The sequence below is a fragment of the Panulirus ornatus genome, chromosome 50, assembly GCF_036320965.1.
Source record: "Panulirus ornatus isolate Po-2019 chromosome 50, ASM3632096v1, whole genome shotgun sequence".
Lineage (NCBI taxonomy): Eukaryota > Metazoa > Arthropoda > Malacostraca > Decapoda > Palinuridae > Panulirus > Panulirus ornatus.
In genome coordinates, this window is record NC_092273.1 from 4,579,440 (window position 1) to 4,597,641 (window position 18,202).

General features: G+C 38.9%; 1 protein-coding gene across 20 annotated transcripts in view; it reads left to right on the forward strand.

The window, feature by feature from the left end:
- The window catches only part of kst (spectrin beta chain, non-erythrocytic 5 kst), a 281,464-nt gene that overhangs the window by 240,200 nt on the left and 23,062 nt on the right, over positions 1-18,202 (forward strand). For 9 of the 20 annotated variants that reach the window (XM_071691174.1, XM_071691185.1, XM_071691184.1 and 6 more), the window contains 6 exons: positions 546-728; positions 6,800-6,922; positions 7,366-7,505; positions 12,170-12,262; positions 13,376-13,509; positions 16,024-16,245. In XM_071691174.1, the coding sequence (XP_071547275.1) occupies positions 546-728; positions 6,800-6,922; positions 7,366-7,505; positions 12,170-12,262; positions 13,376-13,509; positions 16,024-16,245 (895 nt within the window). The remainder of the gene's footprint in view (positions 1-545; positions 729-6,799; positions 6,923-7,365; positions 7,506-12,169; positions 12,263-13,375; positions 13,510-16,023; positions 16,246-18,202) is intronic. The other 11 variants (XR_011716398.1, XM_071691178.1, XM_071691186.1 and 8 more) reach the window with 5 other exon arrangements.

The following is an 18,202-nucleotide window of genomic DNA, read 5'->3' on the forward strand; positions in this document are numbered from 1 at the left end:
GGGTGTAGGGAGTGTTTGTTCAAGAAGATATGAATGTGGATGAATCTAGGAAGGTGGAATGTTTTAATAATTTTAGGAGATTTGCATTTGGACACCTATTGCCTTTTTTGACGAGGAAATTGCACATAGACATGGAAAGACTTTGGGAATTTAGGTGAACATACTGTTCCTAGACTTTTTTTCCCACCATTATCTGCATTAGTGGGACAGCACTAAGAGCAAAAAAAAAAATTGCCAATTCATTTTCTAATTCTCATGTATAATGCTCTGAAAGTAGAGCCTCCTATTCACAATCAGGCCCCACTGACCTTTTCATGGTGTCCCCAAAATGCTTCATATGCCCTGGTTCAGCCCAGTGACAGCATGACATCCCCCGTAAACCAAATCACTATTCTAGCAAAGGTGTATTTATAGATTTTTCTTGAAACAAGGACTCTTATGAACATTACCTTTAGTTATATATTGGAAAGAAATATATTTTTCTCTTTGAAATGCATTTTTGATTTATTGCAGTTCTTGGTAATTTATTCTTGTCCCTTTATCAGGTATTTTTAAGGGACGCTCAGGTATTTGAAGCATGGATAGAATCACGTGAATCTGTGGTGAAGGATGACCAGATGGGTGACTCTATAACAGAGGTGGAAGAGCTAATCCGTCGCCATGATGATTTCTTGAAGACAATTGATGCCCAGGAGGATAAGCTGGATCCTATCAAAAGATTCACTTTGGTATGTGAATGTAAACAGCTGGAATTCTGATTCGGATTCCAATGAGAAAAAGGACTTAATATATTAGATGAATTATTTTTATTTCATTCACTCTGCAGAACTTGAAAGGCATACATTCAAGCCCTGTCTTAGCTGAGCATGTAAGCACTAATATGGAAATTTAACCACCCCTAGCAGCCAGCTAATCATGGCATGCAAAATCATATGAGCCTCAACATCATTATTCTGTAAACCACCATACCTGATCCCACTTGTATAGGTCAGCTAACCACCCAGATGTTAGCTAAGCATTAGAAACAATACATCTGTAGACTGCACTAGGTCATTCATTACAAGTTACTGTCCTAAGTTTGTAAGATTAATTATTACAATTTACATTGTGATGGTGATAAGCCATGACAGTTTCTCATCCCCTTAGTATAATGAATATTTTTTTTTTTTTATTATACTTTGTCGCTGTCTCCCGCGTTTGCGAGGTAGCGCAAGGAAACAGACGAAAGAAATGGCCCAACCCCCCCCCCCCCATACACATGTACATACACACGTCCACACACGCAAATATACATACCTACACAGCTTTCCATGGTTTACCCCAGACGCTTCACATGCCTTGATTCAATCCACTGACAGCACGTCAACCCCTGTATACCACATCGCTCCAATTCACTCTATTCCTTGCCCTCCTTTCACCCTCCTGCATGTTCAGGCCCCGATCACACAAAATCTTTTTCACTCCATCTTTCCACCTCCAATTTGGTCTCCCTCTTCTCCTCGTTCCCTCCACCTCCGACACATATATCCTCTTGGTCAATCTTTCCTCACTCATTCTCTCCATGTGCCCAAACCATTTCAAAACACCCTCTTCTGCTCTCTCAACCACGCTCTTTTTATTTCCACACATCTCTCTTACCCTTACGTTACTTACTCGATCAAACCACCTCACACCACACATTGTCCTCAAACATCTCATTTCCAGCACATCCATCCTCCTGCGCACAACTCTATCCATAGCCCACGCCTCGCAACCATACAACATTGTTGGTACCACTATTCCTTCAAACATACCCATTTTTGCTTTCCGAGATAATGTTCTCGACTTCCACACATTCTTCAAGGCTCCCAGAATTTTCGCCCCCTCCCCCACCCTATGATCCACTTCCGCTTCCATGGTTCCATCCGCTGACAGATCCACTCCCAGATATCTAAAACACTTCACTTCCTCCAGTTTTTCTCCATTCAAACTCACCTCCCAATTGACTTGACCCTCACCCCTACTGTACCTAATAACCTTGCTCTTATTCACATTTACTCTTAACTTTCTTCTTCCACACACTTTACCAAACTCAGTCACCAGCTTCTGCAGTTTCTCACATGAATCAGCCACCAGCGCTGTATCATCAGCGAACAACAACTGACTCACTTCCCAAGCTCTCTCATCCCCAACAGACTTCATACTTGCCCCTCTTTCCAAGACTCTTGCATTTACCTCCCTAACGACCCCATCCATAAACAAATTAAACAACCATGGAGACATCACACACCCCTGCCGCAAACCTACATTCACTGAGAACCAATCACTTTCCTCTCTTCCTACACGTACACATGCCTTACATCCTCGATAAAAACTTTTCACTGCTTCTAACAACTTGCCTCCCACACCATATATTCTTAATACCTTCCACAGAGCATCTCTATCAACTCTATCATATGCCTTCTCCAGATCCATAAATGCTACATACAAATCCATTTGCTTTTCTAAGTATTTCTCACATACATTCTTCAAAGCAAACACCTGATCCACACATCCTCTACCACTTCTGAAACCGCACTGCTCTTCCCCAATCTGATGCTCTGTACATGCCTTCACCCTCTCAATCAGTACCCTCCCATATAATTTACCAGGAATACTCAACAAACTTATACCTCTGTAATTTGAGCACTCACTCTTATCCCCTTTGCCTTTGTACAATGGCACTATGCACGCATTCCGCCAATCCTCAGGCACCTCACCATGAGTCATACATACATTAAATAACCTTACCAACCAGTCAACAATACAGTCACCCCCTTTTTTAATAAATTCCACTGCAATACCATCCAAACCTGCTGCCTTGCCGGCTTTCATCTTCCGCAAAGCTTTTACTACCTCTTCTCTGTTTACCAAATCATTTTCCCTAACCCTCTCACTTTGCACACCACCTCGACCAAAACACCCTATATCTGCCACTCTGTCATCAGACACATTCAACAAACCTTCAAAATACTCATTCCATCTCCTTCTCACATCACCGCTACTTGTTATCACCTCCCCACTTTACGCCCTTCACTGAAGTTCCCATTTGCTCCCTTGTCTTACGCACCTTATTTACCTCCTTCCAGAACATCTTTTTATTCTCCCTAAAATTTAATGATATATATATATATATCTATATATATATTTATTATACTTTGTCGCTGTCTCCCGCGTTTGCGAGGTAGCGCAAGGAAACAGACGAAAGAAATGGCCCAACCCCCCCCCCCATACACATGTATATACATACGTCCACACATGCAAATATACATACCTACACAGCTTTCCATGGCTTACCCCAGACGCTTCACATGCCCTGATTCAATCCACTGACAGCACGTCAACCCCGGTATACCACATCGCTCCAATTCACTCTATTCCTTGCCCTCCTTTCATCCTCCTGCATGTTCAGGCCCCGATCACACAAAATCTTTTTCACTCCATCTTTCCACCTCCAATTTGGTCTCCCTCTTCTCCTTGTTCCCTCCACCTCCGACACATATATCCTCTTGGTCAATCTTTCCTCACTCATCCTCTCCATGTGCCCAAACCACTTCAAAACACCCTCTTCTGCTCTCTCAACCACGCTCTTTTTATTTCCACACATCTCTCTTACCCTTACCCTTACCCTTACGATAATATATATATTATCCCTGGGGATAGGGGATTAAGAATACTTCCCACGTATTCCCTGCGTGTCGTAGAAGGCGACTAAAAGGGAAGGGAGCGGGGGGCTGGAAATCCTCCCTTCTCTTTTTTTTTTTTTAATTTTCCAAAAGAAGGAACAGAGGGGGCCAGGTGAGGATATTCCAAAAAAGGCCCAGTCCTCTGTTCTTAACGCTACCTCGCTAACGTGGGAAATGGCGAATAGTTTGAAAAAAAAAAAATATATATATATATATATATATATATATATATATATATATATATTTTTATTATTATTATACTTTGTCGCTGTCTCCCGCGTTTGCGAGGTAGCACAAGGAAACAGACGAAAGAAATGGCCCAACCCCCCCCATACACATGTATATACATACGTCCACACACGCAAATATACATACCTACACAGCTTTCCATGGTTTACCCCAGACGCTTCACATGCCTTGATTCAATCCACTGACAGCACGTCAACCCCGATATACCACATCGCTCCAATTCACTCTATTCCTTGCCCTCCTTTCACCCTCCTGCATGTTCAGGCCCCGATCACACAAAATCTTTTTCACTCCATCTTTCCACCTCCAATTTGGTCTCCCTCTTCTCCTCGTTCCCTCCACCTCCGACACATATATCCTCTTGGTCAATCTTTCCTCACTCATTCTCTCCATGTGCCCAAACCACTTCAAAACACCCTCTTCTGCTCTCTAAACCATGCTCTTTTTATTTCCACACATCTCTCTTACCCTTACGTTACTCACTCGATCAAACCACCTCACACCACACATTGTCCTCAAACATCTCATTTCCAGCACATCCATCCTCCTGCACACAACTCTATCCATAGCCCACGCCTCGCAACCATACAACATTGTTGGAACCACTATTCCTTCAAACATACCCATTTTTGCTTTCCGAGATAATGTTCTCGATTTCCACACATTCTTCAAGGCCCCCAGAATTTTCGCCCCCTCCCCCACCCTATGATCCACTTCCGCTTCCATGGTTCCATCCGCTGCCAGATCCACTCCCAGATATCTAAAACACTTCACTTCCTCCAGTTTTTCTCCATTCAAACTCACCTCCCAATTGACTTGACCCTCAACCCTACTGTACCTAATAACCTTGCTCTTATTCACATTTACTCTTAACTTTCTTCTTCCACACACTTTACCAAACTCAGTCACCAGCTTCTGCAGTTTCTCACATGAATCAGCCACCAGCGCTGTATCATATATATATATATATATATATATATATATATATATATATATATATATATATATATATATATATATATATATAAATTTTTTAAACCAGGTATTCCCAATCACCAGTCCTTTTTCAGCACATAAATCTACAAGCCCTTCACCATTTCCATTTACGACACTGAACACCCCATGTATACCAATTATTCCCTCAACTGCCACATTACTCACCTTTGCATTCAAATCACCCATCACTATAACCCGGTCTCGTGCATCAAAACCACTAACACACTCATTCAGCTGCTCCCAAAACACTTGCCTCTCATGATCTTTCTTCTCATGCCCAGGTGCATATGCACCAATAATCACCCATCTCTCTCCATCAACTTTCAGTTTTACCCATATTAATCGAGAATTTACATTCTTACATTCTATCACATACTCCCACAACTCCTGTTTCAGGAGTACTGCTACTCCTTCCCTTGCTCTTGTCCTCTCACTAACCCCTGACTTTACTCCCAAGACATTCCCAAACCACTCTTCCCCTTTACCCTTGAGCTTCATTTCACTCAGCCAAAACATCCAGGTTCCTTTCCTCAAACATACTACCTATCTCTCCTTTTTTCACATCTTGGTTACATCCACACACATTTAGACACCCCAGTCTGAGCCTTCGAGGAGGATGAGCACTCCCCGCGTGACTCCTTCTTCTGTTTCCCATTTTAGAAAGTTAAAAAATACAAGGAGGGGAGGATTTCTGGCCCCCCGCTCCCGTCCCCTCTAGTCGCCTTCTACGACACATGTGTATGGGGGTGGGTTGGGCCATTTCTTTCGTCTGTTTCCTTGCGCTACCTCGCAAACGCGGGAGATAGCGACAAAGCAAAAAAAAAGAAATATATATATATATATATATATATATATTTGTTCATTATATTTGATTGCCATTATCCATGTAACAGCGAGGTTGCACCCGGAAAAAGACAGAGAATGGCCCATCCACTTATATACACAGACATATATACATAAATGCCCATACACAGACACCTACATACATACATATACATAACATATATACATATACAGACTTTTTTTCATACTTTTTTGCCATTTCCTGCATTAATGAGGTAGCGTTCAGAACAGAGGACTGAGCCTTATAGAGAAAATCCTTACTTGGCCCCCTTCTCTGTCCCCTCTTTTGGAAAAGTAAAAACTGGAGGGGAGGATTTCCAGCTCCCTTCCCCTTTAGTTGCTTTCTACAACACGCAGGGAATACGTGGGATGTATTCTTTCTCCCCTGTCCCCAGACATATACATGCATGCACATGTACATATAGGTAGTAGTAAAATTAGGTAGGTATCTCTGTAAACACTGTGCCAGAGATACCCCATCAGTGGCTTATTAAGGGTGAGTCACTAAAGGCTATGAAGTGGCTCTGGAGTTCACTAGTTATGGAAATTCTATTGCTTTGCCCACCCCTTCGAGGATGTTCGAGTCGAGAACAGGCATCAGTAATATAGGTAGATAGATGATTAGCTGGCACAGGGAAAATACTTGTTGGGTAATGTAATACTCAGAGCATATAAGTTTTATGCTTCAGAACCTAACTGCTTTCATTAGACAGAGCTTGAGATATTATGCTTTAAGCATCCAGATAAAATACAGTAATTAGAGTCTAAACTTAACATTCTTTTCTTAGATCAACAAAGCAAGATCAGGTGGTTTTATGTTCTGTATCAGCAGTCAGATTTGCAGTGATGTAAATCCACCTTATCATTAGAAGTTTTTCAAAAAATGATTGTCATTCTTAGTTAACAGGAGGTGGTCAAGAATGAAGGATTTTTTCAAATATCAAATCTTTTACTGCGGATTTTGATAACTTCTCTAAGGATTTATTGGTGACTTTAATGCTCTACAGATTGAGGGAGAGTTCCAGGCTCAAAAGAAACGTGAGGAGGATGCCAGGAAGGCAGAAGTAGCAAGGAAAGAGCAGGAACGGATGGAGAACATGAAGCGAAAAGAAGTTCAACGTATCACAGATGTATGTATCAAGATGTATGTGTTAATATAGTGATTGGTCTTCAAAGATATCAAAATCTTCATGTTACCTTGACATGAAGGAATTTGTCTCATGATTTTGGTACCATCTTTGTTGCTCTCCTCTGTACCTTGTCTGTTAGTTGTTCCTGTTTCTTAAGGTGTTGTAACAAAACTTGAGAAGTAAATTCTAGTTTTGGCCTTATGCATGATGTGAACAACTTAGTGAATACTTCCTTATCCTTATACTTGAATGATCTTATAATACTGGGGCTTTTGAGAAAGATTAGGGACAATGTTAGTTCCCATAAGGGAAAATTAAAATGGTATATAATGAATGTAAGTTGGTATCTGATTTGAATGGATGTGAAGGAAATTGAAGATTTGACTGGAAGTGCTTTGCCAAGGTATTACAAAATCTCTCTCAAAGCAATTTCTCTCTCTTAGGAAAGACGGCGGGAAGATGAAAGACGTAGAACTCAGGAGATAAAATTCACTAAGGAAGACATGGAACGAGTACGTTTGTCCATGAACGGAGAGTACATTAAATCACCTGCTTCTTCCCGTGAGCATGATTCACAATCAAGGTAAAGGATCCAGTTAAACATTATTATTATTATTATTATTATTATTATTATTATTATTATTATTATTATTATTAATTATTTATTTATTTATTTATTTATTTATTATACCTGATCACCATTTCCCACATCATCAAGGTAGTACCAGGAAACATACAAAGAATGGTTCATCCACTTGTATACACATATATATACATAAACGCCCATACACACATATATAATTATACATACATATACATACGGTACACATACAAAGACATATACACATGTCCATACTCATTCTTGCTTGCCTTCCTCCATTCCTGGCACTACCTTGCCCCACAGAAAACAGCATCACTGCCTCCACTTCAGTGAGGTAGTGCCAGGAAAACAGACAAAAAGGCCACATATGTTCACACTTAGTCTCTATCTGTCATGTGTAATGCACAGAAATCACAGCTCCCTATCCACATCCAGGCCCCACAGCCTTTTCCATGGTTTACCCCAGACATTTCACATGCCCTTGTTCAGTCCATTGAGAGCACAGCGACCCCTGTATACCACTCTGTTCCTTGCATGCCTGTCACCTTCCTTTATGTTCAGGCCCTAATCTCTGTCTTTTTCACTCCATCCGTCCACCTCCAATTTGGTCTCCCATTTCTCCCTGTTCCTTCCACCTCTGACACATATATCCTCTTTATCAACCTTTCCTCACTCATTATCTCCATATGTCCAAACCATTTCAACACATCCTGTTCTGCTCTCTCAACCACACTCTTTTTATTACCACACATCTCTCTTACCTTCTCATTACTTACTCGATCAAACCACCTCACACCACACATTGTCCTTAAACATTTCATTTCCAGCACATCCATCCTCCTTCATACAACCCTATCCATAGCCCATACCATGGAACCTTATATTATTGTTGGAACTACTAAACTACTATTCCTTCAAACTTACCCATTTTAGCTCTCAGAGATAATGATCTTCCACACATTCTTCATCGCTCTCAGAACCTTCACCCCCTCCCTACCCTGCAACTCGCTTCCACTTCCATGATCCATCTGCTGCCAAGTCCTCTTCCAGATATCTAAAACACTTCACTACCTCCAACCTTTATCCATTCAAACTTACATCCCCATTAACTTGTCCCTTGACCCTGGTGAACCTAATAACCTTGCTCTTATTCACATTTACTCTCATCTTTCTCCTTTCACGCACTTTTCCAAACTCATCACCAACTTCTGCAGTTTCTCACTTGAATCCACCACCAGTGCTGTATCATTGGTAAACAGCAACTGACTTACTTCCCAAGCCCTCTCATCCCCAACAGATTGCATACTCGCCCCTCTCTCTAAAACTCTTGCATTTACCTCCCTAACCACTCCATCCCCAAACAAGTTAACCTTGGAGACATCACACACCCCTGCGACAGAGCGACCTTAACTGGGAACCAGTCATTCTCCTTTCTTCCTACTCGTACACATGCCGTACATCCTTGATAAAAACTTTTCACTGCTTCTAACAGCTTACCTCCCACACCATATACTCATAAGACCTTCCACAAAGCATCTCTTTCAGCCCTGTCATATGCCTTCTCCAGATCCATGAATGCTACATACAGATCCATCTGTTTTTTGAATATTTCTCAAACATTCTTCAATGCAGACACCTGATCCACACATCCTCTGCCACTTCTGATACACACTGCTCCTCCCCAATCTGATGCTCTGTACATGCCTTCACCCTCTCAATCAGTACCCTCCCATACAGTTTTCCAGGGATACTCAACATACTTATACATCTGTAGTTTGAAGTCAACTTTATCCCCTTTGCCTTTGTACTTTGGCAATATATGTGCCTTCTGCCACTCCTCAGACACTTCACCATGATCCATACATACATTGAATATCTTTTCCAACTAGTCAACAACACAGTCACCCCCTTTCTTAATGAATTCAAATGCAGTACCATCCAAACCTGCTGCCTTGCTGGATTTCATCTTCCACAAGGCTTTCACTACCTCTTCTCTCTTAACCAAACCATTTCCCTGACCCTCTCATTTCACACACCAACCCGACCAAAACACCCTATATCTGCCACTCTGTCATCAAACACATTCAACAAACCTTCAAAATACTCACTCTATCTCTTCTCACTTCATCACTACCTGTTATCACCCCCTCCCATTGCCCCCTTCACCAGTGTTCCCATTTTTTTCGTCTTTTGCACATTATTTACCTCCTTCCAAAAATCTTTTTGTTCTACCTAAAGTTTAATGACACACTCTCACCCTAACTCTCATTTGCCCTCTTTTTCAACCCTTGTACCTTTCTTCCAGGCATTTGTGCTCCTTCCTTGTAAGTATCGTCTAAATAGATATTGTATATTTAAACTTGAGTTGCATGTAATTGACATTTTGTGTCCCATCTTCCTTGTGTGTGTGTGAGAGAAATTTTTAAAACGTGAGTCTGCCAAGGTTCACGAGTTCCACAATGAGAATAGGAATGACAAATCTTCAAAGAGTACTAGAGCTTGCTTACATTTGTTGCTAACTAAAATGAGAATACATCAGTCATTAAGATGTACATTGAAATTAAACTAATGGTTTTTTTAACTAAAATTGCAACAAACAGTTTATGATAGTATCATTTGTTATGAAAAAGCAGAATTGTAAAACGAATTCCCAACTTAAATTTTGGAATTAGCTCACCTGATTTATATAAATGGAAAGGAGTTACAACAGAGAATATTTAATTCTTCTTGCAAGTGGAGAAAAAGTAAAAGGTATGAGTTTTTGATACAGTGCAGCCAGTTGGTAAGGTCAGTCTTCATAACAAGAATGTAAGGTAATAGAATGAACATTTTTGTGCTTGCAACCAGGGTTTGTTTTATTTTATTAGTAATGTGCATGGTTGAATATCATCAGGAATTTTCAGCATTTATTTGCTTGCTTAATAATTGTTATCCTGGATAAAAAAGGACGCTGTTCTAGCACATTCATTTTCATGGTTTGATTGAGATTGGCTATTATACTGTTGACCCCAGGCTACTTTCACATAGATTCTTGTATCATATTTCCTTTTTGGTGATAGTCATGCTAAGACCCTTTTTCACTGTATTCCATCTTCTTAGCTAGTACTTCCTGTGATAAAATTTTGTTAAGCATTTGTCTCACCATATTGGATCATCAGTTCTGTTTTGTATACATTCATTTTAATTCTACTGTAGCACTATTTGACATACCAAGCTTCTCTTTAGTATTAGGGCTGACCTGCTGTTTAGCCTCTCTTAATGTCTGATGATTTTTACCTTTTGACTGTACTTTCTATATTTTATTCACTATTCCTCTATCTGACTTCCCTTATGAACACTCCAGTAAATTTATCTAATGTTAGCAAATTTCTTAGCCTGCTTAATCACATCCTGGATTATATCCAAGTTGGAAATGATCTTCACCTGTTTTCCCCTTTAATACTTGGCTTTATCATAAGGTATATTGTCTATAACAGCGATTATGGTATCCAGAGTGTAAACTGCATTTTGATAGGGAGCTCACTAGAGGAATTATAGAACAGTAGAAAGTTTAGAAAAGGATATTAGTAGCTTGGAAAAGGCTGTATATAAATTTAGTAGCAAAGTAAATTGTAAGCTAGATTAATGAAAATTTAATAATCTACTTAACAAGAATAGCATTTTAAACTCACTTATTTGCAAAACCTATCTTGCAGTAAACACAAGAATAGGATTCTACAAAGATATCATGGAAGAAATTGTAATCTGTTCATCCCATACAAACTTGTCCAAATTTTTGAAGAGTAAATTTATTCATGAGAGTAGTTGATATACCAAGATCATCAAAATTGCTGAAAGATTGCAGATAACATAACTTATGGGTATTTGTAGTCTTTATTAATTATTTAGCATGTATTTAGACTGAATATTGGTTTTCATCTTGAATTTGTTTGTTCATTAGTTATATTTTGGTTTTGCATGAAAGAATCCAAACAGAAGTTATTGATTTAGATTTGTTATTCCCAGGACACCAATTATTTATTTAGTTTCACATAAAGGCATCTAAACCTTAAGAGCATGCACACAAATTACATACAGCATATTTTAGTTTTTCATAGATTTTATTGATATTGGTTTGGTTTTTGATACTGACACATTTGTAATATGTTATAAATTATCTTCACTTTTTAAAACTTTGGTCAGATCATTCATCCTTTTTTAATAACCAAAATTGATGTTTCTCAAATCTCTGTACTTGGAATTTCCCCATGCACTGCCCTGTATTATGCAATTTTTCATATTGTCAGATTTTCCCATTTGATATATTCATATCCATTCCCTCTTGTCCAGTCCCATCTTAAAGAATTCCCCATTTCAGAATGTTTTCCTTTATTCCCATTGCTTTGTATGACATGCCATTGTTTGTTATTAACTTTGCATTGAGCTTTCCTTTTAACAAGAACTGCATGGTAGCAATAGTAAATTTCATTTGGGTTGTACATTTACCACAGAGCTATGCTACTTTGATTTGCATGGTTGTATTTCCCCTCCTAAATAGATTACCTTAATTTTTTCCCCTTATAGTTTAACCACTTGCAGCATGTCCTTGACCTCTTTGCACTGACCCAACTTTCCTGACCTCACTTGACCTTGCACTGCCCACACAGTTCCAGTTCTGAGGCACCTGAGGCATCAAGCACTCCTGATGTTCACCCAAGGTACCGGAAGCGTTCAAGCTCTATGGGAGAGGTTCTGATAAGGTATTGATGCACTAATCAATTAAACCATGCCTGGAGCACCTGGTCTGACCTCGCATCGATGCATAGCTTCTGAACTTTTTTTTTAATAACCGATGCTTATTGTAAAATGGCCATGGGGAATACTAGTGCTATAGTGCATCATGAAAAAATTAACATAAATATACAGTTCAACCCATTCTTATTGCAGCCTTTCACATGTTTAAGTTTCTCTCTCAACAGTATTGACTTGATAGCTTTTTTACTTATTAGAAGCACATATTTTTTGCTGCAAAGAAAGGTTGAAGAGTGTATTTCATTCAAAGTTTACTATAAGAAAAGAAAATGTATTCATAGGATATATTGCAACGGAAAAAGCAATTGTTTTCATTGCTTAAATAGGTTACACTATTGTGGTTGCTTAGTATTTTGGACATGAAAGCAAAGATATAAAACATTAAGCTTATTTCATATTAGGAAATTCAGACACTGAAGTTGATTAACTGGCATCATATCTTTAGAAAGCTTTAGGCAGCCATGGTAAGCACTTCTGAATGATGATTCTACAGTATCATATAAAATGTAGTGATTGTGGTGGCAAGTAATATGAAATGTGTATGGCTACAATGAAGAGATCTTTGGTGGTGGTGTATGTTCTTCCCATGTCTTTAGTGCATGGGAAGCATGAGATAAACATTTGCACATGGAACAAACAGCTTTGTAATTGTATTATTAAATGTTGCTTGGTGTTGGGAAAAGTTCATTTTGTAAATACAATTGTTTAATTAGCATAATTCAAGCAATCTAAGCCCCTTGGTTTTTACATATGTGTATTTAATACCAAACAAAACTGAAAACATCTTGTAACATACAATAAATTATCAGGTACTAAACATATATGGCCATTTCAACAAATATTCATTTTTTAAAACCATTTTTAGCTTTAATGTTAACCCTCCCCATAATATGAATTTTACTTTTGTCTTTGATTCACCAGAAAAATGAAAGTAAGTTTCTTGACCAAAGTTTGAGAGAGAGTCTCTATACGGCTTCTTTGTAGTGTTATGTTGATTTTTCTTCTGGTGAATAATAACACTTGAAAAAAGCTGACTTCTTATACTCTTATTTTTTGAACAGGAAAAATCTGGAAGTGCCTGATGGTGGTGGCCTCTATAGATCTGGTTCACAGACGAGTCTGAGCAGCCTAAAGAGAGGTAACAGCTTGCGGCAGGAAATGTTCCGTGCAAATGCTCCCTTTAACAGAGGTGCTGGTAAGTGCATGCTGCATGTGGGTATATACTGTATTATTTACACACAGTTTTACTATTTCTCCCATTAATCAGGCAGTGGTTTGTTGTAGATGCCAGTTGTGCACCATATGTTATTAGAGATATGATACATTGTATACAAGGACTTTGTTCTCCAGGCCTTGGTTTGTTTGTAATGTGAGCAGTGTTTTGCATACCAGAATATGATAAGCATCCAGGCCTTCATTTGATTTTTGTATTAGTCAGTTTAGCAAGTCTGTTTTCAGCTGTGATTTATGTCGTTAGAGTAGAGCACAGTCCTTAAGGTGAATATCGCGTATCCATAACCCAGAGCAGGCTTGAATGTCGGTACCCATTCTTGAGCTACCATAGCCAACAAAATGAAGGACAGTTGATTTAAACTGTAGATGTATTTACATTTGCCATTAACCCATAGAATGTGGTTGACCTCATATAACACACAATTTAGGAGGCAGTTAACCGCATTCAAGAATCGAGAACCAGTTCTTTAATAGGCTACCTCTGTCTCGAGGCACAATATACAGCTACTAACATTTGTAGTTGCCAGACACTAAACACCCAGTGTTTTCCATATACTGGGCAGCACATGTGGAGATGTCAATGATGCCTATACAAGATCTACACCCTAATGTTACATCATGATTTTTGTTGCTCACTTTACTTTACTTTTCTTCTCCCAGTAAACCCTGCTTTCCCAAAGCCCCACCACCAATAGCAGAGGGCATCACCTTTTTCAGTAAATCATCATTGAATATTTAAATTACATCATAACATTTATTATGGTATATGAGTGGTAGGCTGTCCCTCCATAAGGGTTAGGTTGAGCAAATGTTTGTTCAGGAATGTAAAACCCCCCTTTACAACTTGAGTTTCAGTTGCTCAACTTACAACATTTCGACCTACGTCCAGAAACGTAATCCATTGTAAGTCGAGGCACTGGCTTGCAAGAATGACGTTAGAGAGAGGTATGTTAGTGAGAGTTATCTGATTAAGAGGGCCAGCCAGGATATGTTAATATAGTTTGGACTTCATGTTTTCTGTGTGAAAGCTCATATCACACAGTGTGAATATTTGTAAACATGAAAAGTGAATTCAGCTGTGAGATTAGACTTCTGAGACACTCTGTGTAGCATGCATGCAGAATGTGGATTTTTTAATTTCTTTTTGGGTACTTACTTGTATGTAGCTTTGTGGAAGGCATGTGTTTTGCTGAACATGATCATGATCATACTAGATATAATTATGGTGTCATGAAATCTGGGACATTTTATACATGGTGCATTTACTTAGGATATGATTCAGCATGATTTGTCTTAACATCACTGGGTAGAGGGAAATTTATTAATTGTTCTGCTTTTATCATTTAATCACATTGAATTTCTTATGGTTTTGCATGTTTCTTATGAGGCAAACACTAATTGGTGCTTGTTCTGATCACCAATTAATTAGTATTCATGTGTTACTTTAGTCATTTTACAGTCTACTAGGTTATGGTTTTTTTAAAACTTTTTCCGAGAGGAAGCTGTTATGTTAGGCATATCGCATTCATGTCACTGAAATTGCCATTTATTGATTATATGCAGCATAGTTATATGAATTCATCCCTGCTTGTATGGCTGTAGAAAGAGAAGTCTCAGAGCCATCTTAAAACAGGATTCATAACTGATGCCAGACTCTGGCATTCTTGAGATTTTTGTCTCTTTTTTCTTTCTTTTGCAGTTTTCCTTATGAACTTAAGGTAACCTCTTGGCATGATATGACCTTTTAACCCTCCATCTGTTTGGTAGGAACACTGACTTTCCTTGCCTATCACAAGCATTCCAAGTAAACAACAGCTTGCTCACCTTTTCTGGGCTCCCCTTGGCCAGTTAGAGACTGTCATAACGTCATCATCCCACTGGCCCTTGACCGTAGCAAGCTTACTTCCTAGGCACCCTATTCCCAACAGACTACTGACCTGCCCCAGTCTCCAAGATCCTCACATTCACCTTCCTCACCACCCAATTCATAAACAGGTTAAACAGTCATAGTGACATCACACACACCCTACTGCAGACCCACCTTCACTTGGAACCACTTGCCCTCCTCTCTTGCTACTTGCACTCAAGCCTTATTCTACTGACAAAAACTCTTCATTACTTCTCATAGTTAGATTACATTTTCTGAAAGTACTTTATCAATATCTTCATTCTCTTACTTTTGCTATTGAGTCCTCTCACATTTCATTATCTCATATAAAGCTTCATATATTAAGGAAAGCATTTGTAAACACACAACTTATATCCAATGCCAAATGCACCTTTTCTTTCTCATTGCTATTCTCAATAAGTGGACATCATCATTGGTATATGTCTGTGATAAAGAATCATAGACAGCAAATTTCATCATTGTGATGATTGGTATTTTTTAAAGAGAAATAAGCCAAAATACTTAAATTTTGTAATGTGTATGATTTTGATAAACAGCTTTTAAATTGGTTGCATTACCCTTAACTAGACATCAAGAGAGCAGAAAGCATGAAAGTTGATCTCAAAAAAGCCAAACGTACACCAAGTTTCACTACTCGTCGGAGAACACAAAGCTTTCGCAAGCACAGGCGTATGGAGAACATGGCCAACTTGCCACCTGTGGAAATTCAGGGATATCTTGAGCGTAAACAGGAACTACAGAATGGTGGCAAGAAAGCCACTATTAGATCCTGGAAAATCTTCTATACAGGTGAGTACCCAAAGTGAAAAAAATTTTACAGAATAACATGGAGAACTTTAGATTTAGACATTTCTGTGCATCATGTTTTAGCTTTGGGAATATTTCTTAATTTAAAATTGTATAATTATATTATTTACTGTATTTTTTCATTTATGAACTGTAGCTAAGTTAGTTGGTAGGCCACTGACCAGGGAGGTATATTACCAATACCTGGGTATTGGGAAGGTTAGTGATGGCTGCATAGTGAGCCAGCACTTCATTGGTTGTCAAGTTGCACTCCTTTGACCCAGGAAGCTGTCTTTTCTTTCTGCCTCTCCCACACATGGCCTGCTGGTACTCTGTCCTTATAATCTTTTTCACTGATAACACTTAACTCACTCAGCTCATTCTTCGTAACTTGATTTTTCTGTGGTGAGCTCTGTGTGCTAGCCCTGCCTTTCGACAAAATTGTAGGAGCAGTAGATAAAGTAGTAGGCTGTGGAATATTAGGCAGAAACTGTAGGTAGAAGTAGTATATAGGAACATTAGGTAGGAGCCTTTGGAAACACAATGATAGAGTTGCCCTCTGTTAGTGGCCTGTTAAGGCACTAAAGGCTACGAAATGGCATTGCAGTTCATCAGCTATGGAAAAGTATTTGCCATAGCCACCCCAATGAGAGAATTCTTGGAGTTAACTGGCATCAGAGATATGAAGAGAAATAAGTTGTTCTACACTTGATAACTAAGTGGTATAATTGATTCATGAAATTGTATGCATATGTTTTGAAAAGACTACATTATGTATGTGATGTATGTGAAGTGGAATTTAGTATGAAAGTAAAAGCTTACACTTATGGAAATGATAGAGGGTTCGGTTAGTTCTTAAATGACTAGCTTAATTTCAATTCGATTTTAATGGGATGTATCAAGTGCATACAGTTTTTCCTTTCTCACAAATACTGTCGGCCCTTACCAAATGTGCTAAAGTGGACAAGGGCTTCCTTACTGATGTTATTCCTAAATAATATTTCACTTTACACACACATTGGTTTGTCAGGTTTGACTAAAGTCTCCAGTCATCCTTTTAATTCAGTCAGAAAATAGTCTCCAGCATTTGGTGACTAAATAAGCATTATAATTTGATAAGAATGGTCTGTTACACCAACTGAAGATGAAAGCAGCTCACCATAGGTGACTTTTTACTCACAATGTAACCTCAAGCTGGAGGAATCTGGAATGGATGAGGATGTTTGGATCAGATGTTTGTATCAAAGAATCAGGATTTATATGTGGCATTTTTGTATCAAGAGAAAGTGTATAATAGGGTTGATAGGGATGCATTATGGAAGGTGTTACAAATATATGTTGTGGGAGGAGAGTTACTAAAAGCAGTGGGAGAGTTAGGCATATGTACAAGCAGGAAGAAAGAAAGACGATTAGTTCTAGGTGAAGGTGGGTCTGTGGCAGGAGTTTGTGATGATTACCATATCTGTTTATAATGTTTCTGGATGGGCCAATGAAGATGGGGGTTGAATATGAGGGTCATGGAGAAAAGGGGCAAGTGTGCAATCTGTCTGAGGCAAATGGGGGCCTAGGAGGTGAGTTGGTTACTATTAGTTGATGACACTGCATTTGTTGTAGATTAGAATGAGAAACTGATTTCAGAGTTTAGGATTTTATGAGAAAAAAGAAAAAAGTGAATAGAAGCAAAATTGTTAGGTTTAGCAGTGGAGAGAGACAAGTTGGTTAGTGTGAGGGAATGGAGAGAACCTTTTGGAAGTGAGGTGAACATAGCAGCAAATGGAATCATGGGAGCTGAAGTAAGCCACAGGGTGGCTGAGGGAGCTTATGAACAAGAGAGTTTAGCATGAGTCCCTTCTGTCTTTATAAGGGGTAGATAGAGTTTGGAGTGAGATGGTAAAATGTGGTTTCCCTTTTTGATTTTGAAGTTGAAATCATGTTAGTAATAGATTTTGCTGTATTTTTT